The sequence below is a fragment of the Callithrix jacchus genome, chromosome 12 (genome assembly GCF_049354715.1).
Source record: "Callithrix jacchus isolate 240 chromosome 12, calJac240_pri, whole genome shotgun sequence".
NCBI lineage: Eukaryota > Metazoa > Chordata > Mammalia > Primates > Cebidae > Callithrix > Callithrix jacchus.
Genome location: NC_133513.1, coordinates 113934537 through 113953754, shown reverse-complemented (window position 1 = coordinate 113953754; position 19218 = coordinate 113934537). Strand labels below are relative to the sequence as shown.

General features: G+C 44.3%; 1 protein-coding gene across 10 annotated transcripts in view; it reads right to left on the bottom strand.

Moving 5' to 3' along the window:
* The window catches only part of PLPP4 (phospholipid phosphatase 4), a 187244-nt gene that overhangs the window by 93235 nt on the left and 74791 nt on the right, over positions 1-19218 (bottom strand). For 6 of the 10 annotated variants that reach the window (XM_054243379.2, XM_035269273.3, XM_035269275.3 and 3 more), the window contains 2 exons: positions 19097-19160; positions 16994-17118 (listed from right to left, as the gene is read on the bottom strand). The exons of 1 other annotated variant lie outside the window; for it this stretch is intronic. In XM_054243379.2, coding sequence (XP_054099354.1) covers positions 16994-17118; positions 19097-19160 — 189 coding nt within the window. Of the gene's footprint in view, positions 1-16993; positions 17119-17338; positions 19183-19218 lie in introns of those variants that run through there. 3 more of the 10 variants (XM_054243381.2, XM_035269277.3, XM_078344081.1) reach the window with 2 other exon arrangements.

The window sequence follows — 19218 nt, the reverse complement described above, 5'->3', positions numbered from 1 at the left end:
CAGTCTCACTATGTTGGCAAGGCTGGTCTCGAACTCTTGGCCTAAAGTGATCCTCCTGCCTCAGCCTCCCAAAGCACTGAAATTACAGAAATGAGCCACCATTTCTGGCTTTGCATTGGGTTTTAATTATAACCTTTAATTTGACTCTGATCTTTTTTTCATAGAAATCAAATAGTGAGCTAATTCTTTGAGAAAGAGTATTTTGAATTAATTTAACAGTATCCATTTCTAAAAATATTCAGACCAGGAACTTGGAGACTGGAGGCATTTAACACAGTGATCAATTTCTTTCATACATTTGCCTAATTACCCTAGGACAGGCTTCCTCAGCCTGGACACTATTTACATTTGGGGTTGGATAATTCTTTGCCACAGGGACTGTCCTGTGCCCTGCAAGATATTCAGCAGCATCCTTGACCTCTATGCTAGAGATGCCAATAGCACCCCCGGCCATACACGCACACACACAGACATGCATTCACACTTGTGACAACCAAAAATGTCTCCAGACATTGCTAAATGACCCCTGTGGGTTCAAAACTCTCTGGTGGAGAACCACTGCCCTAGAACATTCATTCTCATATGGCCCCTGAGGAGATGAAAATCCGTGCTTGGTGAGATCTTAAAATCTTAGATATTACAACTAATTAAGGAAAAAATCATTAGAAAAAAAAGAAAACACAACGGGCTCTTGCCTAGTAGGCTGATGTCCCTTAACACAGCTGTGAACCTAGATGCCTTTATTTTTAAGACATAAACAAATATACAATATAATCTGTGGCATTAAATTTTTATGGTGGAAATTATTTTTTTAAGTCTAAAAAGGCTCCATGGGGAGGAGGGAGTAATAAAAAACAAAAACAAACAAACAAAAAAAAACAGGTTGAGAAACATCACCCTCCGAAGAGGTCTGATTCAGCTTTAAACAACCATTCCCTCTAGGGATTTGGCATGCCCAAAGCAAGCCTCCCAGGATCTAGGGGAAGTCTTCATTTATTTGGCAAAACAACTGTCAGTTGCTTCCCAATTGTCTTGCAAGCTTGAGATGTAGGGTTATAAAAATTCAGGGAAAAAAACATGAGGGGCTCTTGCCAAGTTTGCTGATATCCCTTGACATGACAGTGAACCTGGAAGCTTTCATTTGTAGGTCATAAGAGAAACCATACTAGTTGAGGTGACCTCAGACTCGTGGCCACCAATGTGTCCTGTTGGAACAAATGACCTAAGCAGCCTATGCCATTTTATACCATTCTTAAAAGAAAAGGGCATTTTTCAAATTTCCCATCTACCAGCAAAACCCCTCGATAGTAATTTCATTCCATTAAATGATGTGAAACAAACAAATCTTGCAATTTCCTCTGCTCTCCTGTTTCCTCTTTGAGCAAAAGCCTGCCTAACCACTCTAAGAAGCAGCTGGTTTGTAATATTGAATATTCATACTCCATGGTGTTGAACCCGGCATAGATGCTATCTTGTGATAATTTCTCAATTCATAATTAAAACCTACTTACATTCCTTCAGCAAATGCAAACTCCCAAACAAACAGCTGGTAAAAGACCCTATAGTCTGTATGCTCCACCCTCAAGGACTCTGCGCTCGATAGTAATGACACTGAGGCTAAGCAAGAACCCTCTAAAAAATAATTCCTCGGCCAGGTGCGGTGGCTCATGCCTATAATCCCAGCACTTTGGGAGGCCGAGGCGGGTGGATCACGAGGTCAAGAGATCGAGACCATCCTGGTCAGCAAGGTGAAACACTGTCTCTACTAAAAATACAAAAAAATTAGCTGGGCATGGTGGTGCATGCCTGTAGTCCCAGCTACTCAGGAGGCTGAGGCAGGAGAATTGCTTGAACCCAGGAGGCGGAGGTTGCAGTGAGCCAAGATCGTGCCATTGCACTTGACTCTGGGTAACAACAGCGAAACTCCGTCTCAAAAAAAAAAATGATTCCTCTACAACGAATGCATTAGAGCATGATGGTGGTATTTCTGACTTTAAAATGATGGGAGAAGAAAGAAAGAAAAGTGTGATCGGTAACTTTACGTGTCAACGTGGCTAGACTGTGGTGGCCAGTTGTTTAGTCAAACACACACCAGCCTAGATGTTGCTGCAAAGGTATTTTTAGTAGTGATGAACACTTGCAATCTTTAAGCAATTATGGAGGGTATTATTTATTACCCTTTATAATGTGAGGAGCCTCATCCGATCAGTTAAAGGCCTTAAGAGTAAAGATTGAGGTTTCCCAGATAAGAAGGAATTCTACCTCAAGACTGCAGCATAGAAATCCTGCCTGAGTTCCAGCCTACTGGTCTGCACTGCCTATTTGGGGTCAACAATGTAACATCAATTCTTACCTGAATTTCCAGCCCCCCAGCCTGCCCTGTAGATTTCAGATTTACCAGCCCCCACAATTTCATGAACCGATTCCCTAAAATAAATCAATTGACTGATAGATTGCTAAGATAGATAGATATTGATGATTGATTGATTGATTGATAGACAAATAGATAAGCAGACAAGTAGATAGACAAACAGATAGGTAGACAGATAGACAGACATCCTACTGGTTCTGTTTCTTCAGAGGGCCCTCACTAATACAAACAGGAACACACATTCCATCTAGGAGCACCTGAACACCACACCACTCTATGAAGATGGGAAGCAGGTAGCAGAGTAGATACTGACTTGTAGAGCTGAAGACAGCTCAATCTACACACCTGTAGAGGGTGGTGCTGATGAGAAGCAGCCCATTCACCAGGCAGGGCCGTGCAAAGCTTTGAAACTAGAGGTACCAAGTGTTGCAGAATGCAGGGGGGCAATATGGGGCTAGAAACAGGCAAACAGGTGGAAAGTGCCAATAAAGAGAAGCTAAATTTTTCAGGTTTCCACCCCTTCTTCAAAGCCAGGAAACCATCCCCTTTCCAACTCCTGAGGAAGACAGAAAGTTTAACGATCTGAGGCTCTAGTTTTGGAAAAAACATGAGGGCATGGCTGAACAACCAAATGGAAAATAGGGAGATTATGTGAAAGACTAAGAACTGACCTGTGGGCATCTATGCCCTTCTGCACAGCTTCCGGAATGCCAGGTTCACATACACCAGGCAGGAGAATGAAGAGCCTCCTCTGGAGAATCAAGCAGCCTCGAAGTAAAGGCCAGACACTAACACTGAAGGTCAACCAATGAAAACCCAGATGCTAACACTGAAGGTCAACCAATGAAAACCCAGCCCACTCCAGCCACCCTCAGTGAAGCCCAATTAACAAGCCCTGCCCAGTTAGCTCTATGATTCAACCTTAAATAACAACATACAGCAAAGGTACCAGATATTTAAAGAAAGCTAGATACAAAAATACACAAATGAAGGGAAGGCAGAGCACAGACAAAACCTGCGAGCAAAGCGAGGTAGTAGATGCTGTATCCATGAAAACACAAAAACAGGATGTTAATGATTTTTCTAATCAGAGTTCAAGAAAGAGCTCCTGGAAATTAAAAATATAAAAATCATAATAAAACTTCTGTAGAAGCATTAGTAGATAAAAAATTTAAAAACCTGACAGATGAACAAAAAAGACAAAGAGAAAGGAGGAAAGCTAACAAAAAAGACAAAGACAATAAGAAATAAAATAAAAAATCAGTGCGGGAGACTCAACATCTGCCTAATACAGTTCTAGAGAGAAGAAACAGAAAATATGAAGGTGAGGTACACGAATTTCCAGATTAAAAAGACCTACAGAGTGAGTGGAATAATAAATACCGAAAACAAATCCCAGTAAGGTACATCATTGTGGACTTGAGATGGTGACACAGAGAAAGGACCCTACGAGGTTCCAGAGAAAGAAAGAGAAAAACAAAGCAAAGGAAAGGAATGCAATGAGACTTCTCAAGCTCACTGTGAACTGGAGTCCTGCATGCAAGTGATTTTCCTCCTTGAATTCTACATGCAGCTAAATAATAGAATTAAGATATTGTACAAATAAACATCTCCTCAAAACATGTAACTTACATGCACTCATTTGAGGGAAACTATAAGATAAAGGGCTTTTCCTCCCTGGAGGGTTCCTCTGTCTCCGGATTAGAATTCTCAGCTCCTTAATCCCAGAGTGTGGTGTTCAATCACTTAGTGTTTGCCTTCCTCCTGGAGAAAAGCACGCGCCGTGTCCAATCACCCTTGTACTCTCCAATCACCCTTGTACTCTCCAATCACCCTTGTACTCTCCAATCATCACCCTTGTACTCTCCAATCATCACCCTTGTACTCTCCAATCACCCTTGTACTCTCCAATCACCCTTGTACTCTCCAATCACCCTTGTACTCTCCAATCATCACCCTTGTACTCTCCAATCACCCTTGTAGTCTCCAATCATCACCCTTGTACTCTCCAATCATCACCCTTGTACTCTCCAATCATCACCCTTGTACTCTCCAATCACCCTTGTAGTCTCCAATCATCACCCTTGTACTCTCCAATCATCACCCTTGTACTCTCCAATCATCACCCTTGTACTCTCCAATCACCCTTGTACTCTCCAATCACCCTTGTACTCTCCAATCATCACCCTTGTACTCTCCAATCATCACCCTTGTACTCTCCAATCATCACCCTTGTACTCTCCAATCACCCTTGTACTCTCCAATCACCCTTGTACTCTCCAATCACCCTTGTACTCTCCAATCATCACCCTTGTACTCTCCAATCACCCTTGTACTCTCCAATCATCACCCTTGTACTCTCCAATCACCCTTGTACTCTCCAATCACCCTTGTACTCTCCAATCACCCTTGTACTCTCCAATCAATCACCCTTGTACTCTCCAATCACCCTTGTACTCTCCAATCACCCTTGTACTCTCCAATCATCACCCTTGTACTCTCCAATCACCCTTGTACTCTCCAATCACCCTTGTACTCTCCAATCACCCTTGTACTCTCCAATCATCACCCTTGTACTCTCCAATCACCCTTGTACTCTCCAATCACCCTTGTACTCTCCAATCATCACCCTTGTACTCTCCAATCACCCTTGTACTCTCCAATCACCCTTGTACTCTCCAATCATCACCCTTGTACTCTCCAATCATCACCCTTGTACTCTCCAATCACCCTTGTACTCTCCAATCATCACCCTTGTACTCTCCAATCACCCTTGTACTCTCCAATCACCCTTGTACTCTCCAATCACCCTTGTACTCTCCAATCATCACCCTTGTACTCTCCAATCATCACCCTTGTACTCTCCAATCACCCTTGTACTCTCCAATCATCACCCTTGTACTCTCCAATCACCCTTGTACTCTCCAATCATCACCCTTGTACTCTCCAATCATCACCCTTGTACTCTCCAATCACCCTTGTACTCTCCAATCATCACCCTTGTACTCTCCAATCACCCTTGTACTCTCCAATCATCACCCTTGTACTCTCAAATCACCCTTGTACTCTCCAATCATCACCCTTGTACTCTCCAATCACCCTTGTACTCTCCAATCATCACCCTTGTACTCTCCAATCATCACCCTTGTACTCTCCAATCACCCTTGTACTCTCCAATCATCACCCTTGTACTCTCCAATCACCCTTGTACTCTCCAATCATCACCCTTGTACTCTCCAATCACCCTTGTACTCTCCAATCATCACCCTTGTACTCTCAAATCACCCTTGTACTCTCCAATCATCACCCTTGTACTCTCCAATCATCACCCTTGTACTCTCCAATCACCCTTGTACTCTCCAATCATCACCCTTGTACTCTCCAATCATCACCCTTGTACTCTCCAATCACCCTTGTACTCTCCAATCATCACACTTGTACTCTCCAATCATCACCCTTGTACTCTCCAATCACCCTTGTACTCTCCAATCATCACCCTTGTACTCTCCAATCACCCTTGTACTCTCCAATCATCACCCTTGTACTCTCCAATCACCCTTGTACTCTCCAATCACACTTGTACTCTCCAATCATCACCCTTGTACTCTCCAATCACCCTTGTACTCTCCAATCATCACCCTTGTACTCTCCAATCATCACCCTTGTACTCTCCAATCACCCTTGTACTCTCCAATCATCACCCTTGTACTCTCCAATCACCCTTGTACTCTCCAATCACCCTTGTACTCTCCAATCACCCTTGTACTCTCCAATCATCACCCTTGTACTCTCCAATCACCCTTGTACTCTCCAATCACCCTTGTACTCTCCAATCATCACCCTTGTACTCTCCAATCATCACCCTTGTACTCTCCAATCACCCTTGTACTCTCCAATCATCACCCTTGTACTCTCCAATCATCACCCTTGTACTCTCCAATCACCCTTGTACTCTCCAATCACCCTTGTACTCTCCAATCACCCTTGTACTCTCCAATCATCACCCTTGTACTCTCCAATCACCCTTGTACTCTCCAATCATCACCCTTGTACTCTCCAATCACCCTTGTACTCTCCAATCACCCTTGTACTCTCCAATCACCCTTGTACTCTCCAATCATCACCCTTGTACTCTCCAATCATCACCCTTGTACTCTCCAATCACCCTTGTACTCTCCAATCATCACCCTTGTACTCTCCAATCACCCTTGTACTCTCCAATCATCACCCTTGTACTCTCCAATCACCCTTGTACTCTCCAATCATCACCCTTGTACTCTCCAATCACCCTTGTACTCTCCAATCATCACCCTTGTACTCTCCAATCACCCTTGTACTCTCCAATCATCACCCTTGTACTCTCCAATCACCCTTGTACTCTCCAATCATCACCCTTGTACTCTCCAATCATCACCCTTGTACTCTCCAATCACCCTTGTACTCTCCAATCATCACCCTTGTACTCTCCAATCACCCTTGTACTCTCCAATCATCACCCTTGTACTCTCCAATCACCCTTGTACTCTCCAATCATCACCCTTGTACTCTCCAATCACCCTTGTACTCTCCAATCATCACCCTTGTACTCTCCAATCATCACCCTTGTACTCTCCAATCACCCTTGTACTCTCCAATCATCACCCTTGTACTCTCCAATCATCACCCTTGTACTCTCCAATCACCCTTGTACTCTCCAATCATCACCCTTGTACTCTCCAATCATCACCCTTGTACTCTCCAATCACCCTTGTACTCTCCAATCATCACCCTTGTACTCTCCAATCACCCTTGTACTCTCCAATCATCACCCTTGTACTCTCCAATCACCCTTGTACTCTCCAATCATCACCCTTGTACTCTCCAATCACCCTTGTACTCTCCAATCATCACCCTTGTACTCTCCAATCATCACCCTTGTACTCTCCAATCACCCTTGTACTCTCCAATCATCACCCTTGTACTCTCCAATCACCCTTGTACTCTCCAATCATCACCCTTGTACTCTCCAATCATCACCCTTGTACTCTCCAATCACCCTTGTACTCTCCAATCATCACCCTTGTACTCTCCAATCACCCTTGTACTCTCCAATCATCACCCTTGTACTCTCCAATCACCCTTGTACTCTCCAATCATCACCCTTGTACTCTCCAATCACCCTTGTACTCTCCAATCATCACCCTTGTACTCTCCAATCACCCTTGTACTCTCCAATCATCACCCTTGTACTCTCCAATCATCACCCTTGTACTCTCCAATCACCCTTGTACTCTCCAATCATCACCCTTGTACTCTCCAATCACCCTTGTACTCTCCAATCATCACCCCTGTACTCTCCAATCACCCTTGTACTCTCCAATCATCACCCTTGTACTCTCCAATCATCACCCTTGTACTCTCCAATCACCCTTGTACTCTCCAATCATCACCCTTGTACTCTCCAATCATCACCCTTGTACTCTCCAATCACCCTTGTACTCTCCAATCATCACCCTTGTACTCTCCAATCATCACCCTTGTACTCTCCAATCACCCTTGTACTCTCCAATCATCACCCTTGTACTCTCCAATCACCCTTGTACTCTCCAATCATCACCCTTGTACTCTCCAATCACCCTTGTACTCTCCAATCATCACCCTTGTACTCTCCAATCACCCTTGTACTCTCCAATCATCACCCTTGTACTCTCCAATCATCACCCTTGTACTCTCCAATCACCCTTGTACTCTCCAATCATCACCCTTGTACTCTCCAATCATCACCCTTGTACTCTCCAATCACCCTTGTACTCTCCAATCATCACCCTTGTACTCTCCAATCATCACCCTTGTACTCTCCAATCACCCTTGTACTCTCCAATCATCACCCTTGTACTCTCCAATCACCCTTGTACTCTCCAATCATCACCCTTGTACTCTCCAATCACCCTTGTACTCTCCAATCATCACCCTTGTACTCTCCAATCACCCTTGTACTCTCCAATCATCACCCTTGTACTCTCCAATCATCACCCTTGTACTCTCCAATCACCCTTGTACTCTCCAATCATCACCCTTGTACTCTCCAATCACCCTTGTACTCTCCAATCATCACCCTTGTACTCTCCAATCATCACCCTTGTACTCTCCAATCACCCTTGTACTCTCCAATCATCACCCTTGTACTCTCCAATCACCCTTGTACTCTCCAATCATCACCCTTGTACTCTCCAATCACCCTTGTACTCTCCAATCATCACCCTTGTACTCTCCAATCACCCTTGTACTCTCCAATCATCACCCTTGTACTCTCCAATCACCCTTGTACTCTCCAATCATCACCCTTGTACTCTCCAATCATCACCCTTGTACTCTCCAATCACCCTTGTACTCTCCAATCATCACCCTTGTACTCTCCAATCACCCTTGTACTCTCCAATCATCACCCCTGTACTCTCCAATCACCCTTGTACTCTCCAATCATCACCCTTGTACTCTCCAATCATCACCCTTGTACTCTCCAATCACCCTTGTACTCTCCAATCATCACCCTTGTACTCTCCAATCATCACCCTTGTACTCTCCAATCACCCTTGTACTCTCCAATCATCACCCTTGTACTCTCCAATCATCACCCTTGTACTCTCCAATCACCCTTGTACTCTCCAATCATCACCCTTGTACTCTCCAATCACCCTTGTACTCTCCAATCATCACCCTTGTACTCTCCAATCACCCTTGTACTCTCCAATCATCACCCTTGTACTCTCCAATCACCCTTGTACTCTCCAATCATCACCCTTGTACTCTCCAATCATCACCCTTGTACTCTCCAATCACCCTTGTACTCTCCAATCATCACCCTTGTACTCTCCAATCACCCTTGTACTCTCCAATCATCACCCTTGTACTCTCCAATCATCACCCTTGTACTCTCCAATCACCCTTGTACTCTCCAATCATCACCCTTGTACTCTCCAATCACCCTTGTACTCTCCAATCATCACCCTTGTACTCTCCAATCACCCTTGTACTCTCCAATCACCCTTGTACTCTCCAATCACCCTTGTACTCTCCAATCATCACCCTTGTACTCTCCAATCACCCTTGTACTCTCCAATCACCCTTGTACTCTCCAATCATCACCCTTGTACTCTCCAATCATCACCCTTGTACTCTCCAATCACCCTTGTACTCTCCAATCATCACCCTTGTACTCTCCAATCATCACCCTTGTACTCTCCAATCACCCTTGTACTCTCCAATCATCACCCTTGTACTCTCCAATCAACACCCTTGTACTCTCCAATCACCCTTGTACTCTCCAATCATCACCCTTGTACTCTCCAATCACCCTTGTACTCTCCAATCATCACCCTTGTACTCTCCAATCACCCTTGTACTCTCCAATCATCACCCTTGTACTCTCCAATCATCACCCTTGTACTCTCCAATCATCACCCTTGTACTCTCCAATCACCCTTGTACTCTCCAATCATCACCCTTGTACTCTCCAATCATCACCCTTGTACTCTCCAATCACCCTTGTACTCTCCAATCATCACCCTTGTACTCTCCAATCATCACCCTTGTACTCTCCAATCACCCTTGTACTCTCCAATCATCACCCTTGTACTCTCCAATCATCACCCTTGTACTCTCCAATCACCCTTGTACTCTCCAATCATCACCCTTGTACTCTCCAATCATCACCCTTGTACTCTCCAATCACCCTTGTACTCTCCAATCATCACCCTTGTACTCTCCAATCATCACCCTTGTACTCTCCAATCATCACCCTTGTACTCTCCAATCATCACCCTTGTACTCTCCAATCACCCTTGTACTCTCCAATCATCACCCTTGTACTCTCCAATCATCACCCTTGTACTCTCCAATCACCCTTGTACTCTCCAATCATCACCCTTGTACTCTCCAATCACCCTTGTACTCTCCAATCATCACCCTTGTACTCTCCAATCATCACCCTTGTACTCTCCAATCACCCTTGTACTCTCCAATCATCACCCTTGTACTCTCCAATCACCCTTGTACTCTCCAATCACCCTTGTACTCTCCAATCACCCTTGTACTCTCCAATCATCACCCTTGTACTCTCCAATCACCCTTGTACTCTCCAATCACCCTTGTACTCTCCAACCATCACCCTTGTACTCTCCAATCATCACCCTTGTACTCTCCAATCACCCTTGTACTCTCCAATCATCACCCTTGTACTCTCCAATCATCACCCTTGTACTCTCCAATCACCCTTGTACTCTCCAATCATCACCCTTGTACTCTCCAATCACCCTTGTACTCTCCAATCATCACCCTTGTACTCTCCAATCATCACCCTTGTACTCTCCAATCACCCTTGTACTCTCCAATCACCCTTGTACTCTCCAATCACCCTTGTACTCTCCAATCATCACCCTTGTACTCTCCAATCACCCTTGTACTCTCCAATCACCCTTGTACTCTCCAATCATCACCCTTGTACTCTCCAATCATCACCCTTGTACTCTCCAATCACCCTTGTACTCTCCAATCATCACCCTTGTACTCTCCAATCATCACCCTTGTACTCTCCAATCACCCTTGTACTCTCCAATCATCACCCTTGTACTCTCCAATCACCCTTGTACTCTCCAATCATCACCCTTGTACTCTCCAATCACCCTTGTACTCTCCAATCATCACCCTTGTACTCTCCAATCACCCTTGTACTCTCCAATCATCACCCTTGTACTCTCCAATCATCACCCTTGTACTCTCCAATCACCCTTGTACTCTCCAATCATCACCCTTGTACTCTCCAATCATCACCCTTGTACTCTCCAATCACCCTTGTACTCTCCAATCATCACCCTTGTACTCTCCAATCACCCTTGTACTCTCCAATCATCACCCTTGTACTCTCCAATCACCCTTGTACTCTCCAATCATCACCCTTGTACTCTCCAATCATCACCCTTGTACTCTCCAATCACCCTTGTACTCTCCAATCATCACCCTTGTACTCTCCAATCACCCTTGTACTCTCCAATCATCACCCTTGTACTCTCCAATCATCACCCTTGTACTCTCCAATCACCCTTGTACTCTCCAATCATCACCCTTGTACTCTCCAATCACCCTTGTACTCTCCAATCACCCTTGTACTCTCCAATCATCACCCTTGTACTCTCCAATCATCACCCTTGTACTCTCCAATCACCCTTGTACTCTCCAATCATCACCCTTGTACTCTCCAATCATCACCCTTGTACTCTCCAATCACCCTTGTACTCTCCAATCATCACCCTTGTACTCTCCAATCACCCTTGTACTCTCCAATCACCACCCTTGTACTCTCCAATCACCCTTGTACTCTCCAATCATCACCCTTGTACTCTCCAATCATCACCCTTGTACTCTCCAATCATCACCCTTGTACTCTCCAATCACCCTTGTACTCTCCAATCATCACCCTTGTACTCTCCAATCACCCTTGTACTCTCCAATCATCACCCTTGTACTCTCCAATCATCACCCTTGTACTCTCCAATCACCCTTGTACTCTCCAATCATCACCCTTGTACTCTCCAATCACCCTTGTACTCTCCAATCATCACCCTTGTACTCTCCAATCACCCTTGTACTCTCCAATCATCACCCTTGTACTCTCCAATCATCACCCTTGTACTCTCCAATCACCCTTGTACTCTCCAATCATCACCCTTGTACTCTCCAATCACCCTTGTACTCTCCAATCATCACCCTTGTACTCTCCAATCATCACCCTTGTACTCTCCAATCACCCTTGTACTCTCCAATCATCACCCTTGTACTCTCCAATCACCCTTGTACTCTCCAATCACCCTTGTACTCTCCAATCATCACCCTTGTACTCTCCAATCATCACCCTTGTACTCTCCAATCACCCTTGTACTCTCCAATCATCACCCTTGTACTCTCCAATCATCACCCTTGTACTCTCCAATCACCCTTGTACTCTCCAATCATCACCCTTGTACTCTCCAATCACCCTTGTACTCTCCAATCATCACCCTTGTACTCTCCAATCACCCTTGTACTCTCCAATCATCACCCTTGTACTCTCCAATCATCACCCTTGTACTCTCCAATCATCACCCTTGTACTCTCCAATCACCCTTGTACTCTCCAATCATCACCCTTGTACTCTCCAATCACCCTTGTACTCTCCAATCATCACCCTTGTACTCTCCAATCATCACCCTTGTACTCTCCAATCACCCTTGTACTCTCCAATCATCACCCTTGTACTCTCCAATCACCCTTGTACTCTCCAATCATCACCCTTGTACTCTCCAATCACCCTTGTACTCTCCAATCATCACCCTTGTACTCTCCAATCACCCTTGTACTCTCCAATCACCCTTGTACTCTCCAATCATCACCCTTGTACTCTCCAATCACCCTTGTACTCTCCCCAAGGGCTCAGCCTGGTACATACCTAACAGAAAGCACTCAAGAAGCAACTGCCGAATCTTCATCAGCCAGGCATACCTTTTAGACTTTCTCTGTCATTTAAAAAATATATTCCACAAGCAACAACTGCCCCTTTTCATACCGTAATGGAGTTTTAAAATATTTAAAATTGAACTTTTGAAATATTGAAAATTTAAATATTTAAAAAGTGAAATCCATGTGCACAATTTAAATGCACTGGTCTTGCTTTAGAAAAGCTTTTTAATACCATCTGTTTGGAGCATGGGCAACTGCAAGGTTAGTAAATTTTCTCTGTAAAGGGCCAAATAATAAATATTTTTGGTTTTGTGGGCCATGTTTCTCTTCTATAACTCCTCACCACGGCCGTTGTAAAGTGAAAGTGGCCACGACAATATAGAAACGAACAGGCATCTGTTTATTCCCACCATTTTCACAAGAAAGATGTTTCTTAATCGCTTGACTTCGCATTAATAATTTGTTTTTTCTATTTTTCTCTCTTAAATCTATTCTTTCTCTGGAAGTTGAATCAATACTGAATCAAAAATTGAGATTATGCTCTGAGAGACAAATTCTCTTTTCAGAATATCCCTGCTTTAAGCACTCTGGGAAGGTACACTGCCTTTCTCCACTTTAAAGCCTAAGCTTCTTTTAGGTTGGACGAAAATCACTTGCTCTTTGAAACTGTGGTCTCTGCTTTTCTAATCAAGGGGGGCTTAGGCTGCCTTACAGAGCAAGCCCCATAAGAACACTGCCATGGGGAGCTGCTGTTTGCTGAGAGTTTGACACATGAGCCCTTCAGACAAGCAATGTTTGGCTGCTTATGGTAGATTAAGAACAAGATCCTTTGTTTCCAAAAGAAATCAATGTTTGTTCTTAAGTTCAAAGAAAACCAACTGCTCTAAGGACGATATGAGGACGTGGACTCCATTCCACCAGCCAATTATCTGCAAACACAGCAGAGGCAAAACCCACATCTACCTAGCAGAGAGAATTAGTCTTGGGAGAGCCCACAGTCCAGAACTCCCCTGCCCAGTCACTCAAGTCCAGCCCATGAAATTGAGGTTTTAAGGGAAATAAAAGTGTTTGTATCGAAATGGGAGTCCACTTAGGTCTCCCCCTGAGAAGCAGTCGCATCAACTACTAGGCTTCCTATTAGCTACTAAGAAATCCAGAAAACAGCACTGGTGGTTTTTCTAAGTGGATAGGGCATCGCCTTCAAGCCAATCACTAGCCTGTCATTTAAAAAAAGGATAAATAAATGAAAATACCACCATCAAAGCCTAGAGGCTGGGTAGAATTCTGTGTCTGCCAAGTAGCAGAAATGTGTAACATTTTAAGTAGCATCTTAAGCAAAGTTTATAACTGCCTCTGCCAAAAGCTTGTGTAGCACAGATCAGTTGTCAGCCACGCATCTGACAAGGCAGCCGATAGCCAGCCATGTCAGAAAATTCTTCCTGGTGGTTGGAAGGGAGGATGTGTATCTAAAATCAACATTTTTTGAGATATCCAGCTTCTAATCTCTGAGGTCCAGCAGTCTGACAGCTTGAGGTATTTATTCGTATAACAGCTATTTCGTTCCCAAGTTCAAATGCAACAGTCGATAGTAAATTATGCTACAGTCCCCCACCAACCATTCCAAAAGCCAGCATTACGGTTTTCCTTAGAGTTTCACTTCTTAGGTGCTTTTAATTTCTGAAGCCCCTTAAGATTCAACACCAAGTCTTCGGGAGGACAGAAAGTGACAGGAGGGAGAAAGGAGGAGTGCAGGATAGCAGGAAGAGAGGAAAAGGGAAGAGAAGAAAGAAAAACACTAACAGAACTTAAGCGACCCTACCAGGAGACAGATGGAGAGCAGATGGGAGGTGATCCCAGGTGAATACTATTCCAGGTACCTCTAAACAATGCCAGCATGGGACTCCCTGGAAACAAGGAGACAATAACTCAATACAGGAGGAATTCCTCCAGCTGGTACCAACAACTCCTCCAAAACAGGTGCTCAGTTAAAATGGGACTTCATAGAGAAAAAACACATTCAGGGAGGAAGCAACTCCAAATGGGTGTTCTGCCTTAAGTCATAGGAATGGCTGAAGCCTACACGAACCCTGAGCCTTTCTTTTGTAAGGACACCTGCCACTGGGCTTAGGACTCACCCTAAATCCAGGGTGATCTCATCTCAAGATCTGAACTAAATTGCATCTGCCAAGATCCTTTTTCTCTTCCTTTTTCTTATTTGGCATGTAAAACAGCATTCATTCTTTCAAATAAAAATATACACAGCAAAAGGATTACGACAGTCAAACAAGTTACCATATTCATCTATCTCATCACATGGTTACATTATTATTTTTTGTGATGACAGCACTTGTAATCTCTCTTAACCAATTTCCAGTATATATTTCATAACTAAACATCTCAAAACATGTAATATTTCATAGCTAAACATCTCAAAACGTGTAACTTACATATACTCATTTATGGGAAACTATAAGATAAAGGGCTTTTCCTTTATCTTATATCAAACAAGACCCCTTTTCCAAATAAGGTCACACTCACAAGTTCCAGGGGCTAGGACCTAAATATATCCGTTTGGAGGCAACTACTCAACCCACCACAGTTTCCAAACAACTAGAAAAGAAAATTAGTTATTTACTTAAATAAACATGAACTATAAATGCTTTGTTGTATTTGATCATTGAAAGTCCCAAGGTGGCAGGAATTCCTCCAGCTGGTACCCACAGCTATTCCTGTCAGAGCTGGTGTCCTCAGACAAGTTACTAAGCCTGCCTGATCCTCAGTGCCCTTATGTGTGAAACTGGGACCAGCCCCCACCTGGTGGGCTGTTGTACAAGGTGACTCATTTGCACAACATTTAGAGTCATTTAGAGTGTCTGCCACCAGCTAATTAATGTCTTGTTGACAGGCCCTAGTCTTCAACAGCTCCGAGCAATGTGTCCAACAGCCACTCCCAGGAAAGAGCATTCAGTTATTTCTTGATTCAGCCATTATTAGGATGTGTCTCAGGTATTTAGGGAGAAAAAAACAGACTAAAATAGCAGGCTTGCCAAAGGTAAATAATAATCAGGACTTGTGGGAGAATTAAGGACTTGGCATCATGAGAAGAGACTGTCCTATTCAAGATGGTCACCTGTGACCATAGTTCTCCAATTATCCCAAGAATCATCAACCTAAATACATTGTCTGTCACTACCTGGGCACTCCCCAGGACACGAGCTGCATCTTATTTATCTTTTCATCCCCAATGCCTGGCACAGTGCCTGGCACCTGAGTCATACAGTATGAATTGATGGGATGAATGATGACACAAGCCAAGATGCTCAGGAAACCTCAGCTCTGATAATAATAATGTCAATAACTACTGTTTATTGAAAGTCACAATACTAGGGGCTTTACATATACTGAATGGATTAAAAAAGATAATTTCTGTAATCATTTTGGCATGGCTGCTGCTCCAAAAATGTGAGTGATCATCACCACTTATTTTAATCCGCATTCCGACCCATAACGGAGACATTCTTACTCCCATGTTACACAGCAGGAACTGCGGCACAGGAAGGTGAAGTCCCAGAGCGAATACCTGGCAGAGCCAGGATCTGTTAGACTGCAAGGACCTGTGTCCTTTTCCGCTACATTGCACTGCTCCCAATTCACAGTATTCAGCCTTTGATTTAAGGAGCTCACACATCTATAGTCAGCCTAGATACTGAGGGTGTGGAGGGATGCATATATATATTTATATGTATGTATATATGTATACATATGTGCTATATATTTAAGTACACACACATGCAACACCTCAATTGAAGAAATAAACTACAGAGAACAATGAATGGAACAATGGAGGGTCCCAGGGAGCGTGGAGGATTCCCTTGTCCTCAATCGTACTATCGAGGGGTAAAGCATCACATGTTACACTCTCCCAAGCTCATGAAAGCAACACATACAATGTTTTACAAATACCAGATCCTCATCCCAGGCCTATTACTTCCTGTTGAATAATCTTGTTTCTAAGCCAAATGCCGTACAGTGAAGAAAAATGAACTGTGCTTAACATTCACATACCAGTGCTTTTCTCTCTACCTAAATTCCCAAAGAAAGTGACCAGGAAACATCACTGGGGCATTAAGAGCATCCCAGCCATGAACTTACAGGAGGAATGGATGCTGGGGAAGCTTTTGCGGCCCTCGGACACCAGATCGGGGTCACCCGTGCAGTGCATTTCTGAGTTCATCACTCCATCTGGAAAGCAGCGGTAAAAGAAATCGGGGCGAGGTCTACAAAAGACACCATGGACATTTTCAATATAAAATGCTGTCATCACACATGACCCCAAGCTGAACCCCCCCTCCGCCGAACTCCCCACTGCCCCCAGCTCCTTCCTCAGCCCCCTTGGCCGTCAACACTGGAGCTTTCCACGGAACACTCTAGACACAGCCGTTTGGGGAAAAGCTCAGGCTTTGGTGTCAGAAAATCTGAGTTGGCACTCTTGCTTACCACTTACTCACTTTACGACCTTGGGAAGGCCACTTGGTCTCCCCCAGCTTCAGTTTCCACATCTGTAGAAGGGGAAATCAATACCAACCCAAAGGTGAGGTCCTGAGGATAAAGGGACATGAGGTCCTCTGGCCCAGGTTCCTTGTTTGACAAGTGTGAAAGGGAAGGCTTTGTGCCACCCATGGACTAAAAGTTACTTCCTGTCTTGATCTACCATGCCGCTATTTCAGAGGCTGCCTCTGGGATCCAAGACTCCAGGCTCCTCATGTCCCTGTGTCCTGAATGTGGGCGGCCACTTGCCCTTCCTGAAACAGCAGGCCTCACCTTGCCTCACTGAGTGACCTTGAAAGCTCAGTTCCATGATGCAGAGGACACGGTACTCCAGGTTGGCCTCTCTGGTCTAGAGCATGGGAAAGAGACCCCCAGAGGGACATCGAGGTGGCCCTGAGCCTGAAGTCGAGCCTCCTGCAGCAATCACAGCTGCAGTAAGTTCTGAATGCTTACTGGGCTTCTGACATGGTACTAAGCTCCACATACCCATTGTGTCATATAATCCTCAGGAGAACACTGAGGCAGAGGCTGGGGCTGTCTGTATTTTACAGGTGCAAAAATGAAGGCTCTTCATTGCTCAAGGTCACACACAACCAGTAAGGGGCAAAGATGAGCTCTGAACACCAGCAAATGGAAGTTTGTGCCAACACACTTCACCCCACGCTTTCTGCCTCGCTTGGCTGAGGACCCTCACATAGGTGGGTGATGGCCTATCACCTCACATTCATACTCAGCTAATATTCACCAAGCACCTACCATGGGTGAAGCTTTGCTAATGCTGGAAACATGGTGCCTGCTTTCTGGGCACTCCAAGTCACAGTTCACATACGTTGATCACTGGTCCTTCAACTCTATAACTCAGGTAGGGCCTATGCAATCTACCAGAACAGCTGGGGTATGATCTCTCTGGCACTCATCCAGTGTTTCTCCAAGTATGGATGTCCACTTAATGCACCAGAACCTCAGAGGGGCAAGGCCTGACAGTGAGCACTGGTCAGGGCATTGCAGTAGCTCTAAGCACACAAAGTTAAGGGAACACAGCAGAAACAGGCCATGCACTGCCTGATCTTTACCTATCTCCTGCCCCTTCAATGCCTGGCCTACACCCAGTAGATAAAATAAACACTAAGGTTCTGAGAGGGGATCTAATGTGTCCCAGGCCAGCAGACAGTGAGAGTCAGTTAGGTCTTGAATTCAGATGTTTTCACTGCTAATGTTTGCAGATACCAGCTCCTCCCCACAGCAGTCAGAGGGGGAGGAAAGATAAATACAAAACAGAAATCATTTTGCAGGGGCAGTAAGAGAAATGTGCTGTAAGCCAAGGCTCAAATGCCAATCCATATGTTTCATCCTGAAGAGAATGATAAATAAGTAATTATATTTATTTATTAGAGGCCAAAACTGACAAGTTTGTGTGTGTCAGAGTGAGGCCCTGGGATGGCAGTGGAAAAAGCTGAAAACGCCATCAGTGACCACAAGAAAGTATGGTCAGTGGATACTTCCTTGCTACTGATCTCCTGCTTTCTAAAACAGTGGGTTTGTAATTCAAAGGAAAGATCTGTGCTAAGGATGGAAAGCTCAGAGGGACAACGACTTAAGGGAGAAATAGATGAGCTCAAAACTGTCCCATTAGTGTCCTCTGGCCCAGCTTCCTATATAGATGACCTTGATAGTCTAAGTCATCATTTCATTATTCTTGGAACTTACCTTCCCACTATTAATTTAATAGTGTTTGTGCAGACTCCATTCAAAGCAAGAGCCAAGGACACGGCTACAAAACAAAACCAACAGACAGAAAAATAACAAGCTGGCTCTTAGATCAAAATCAT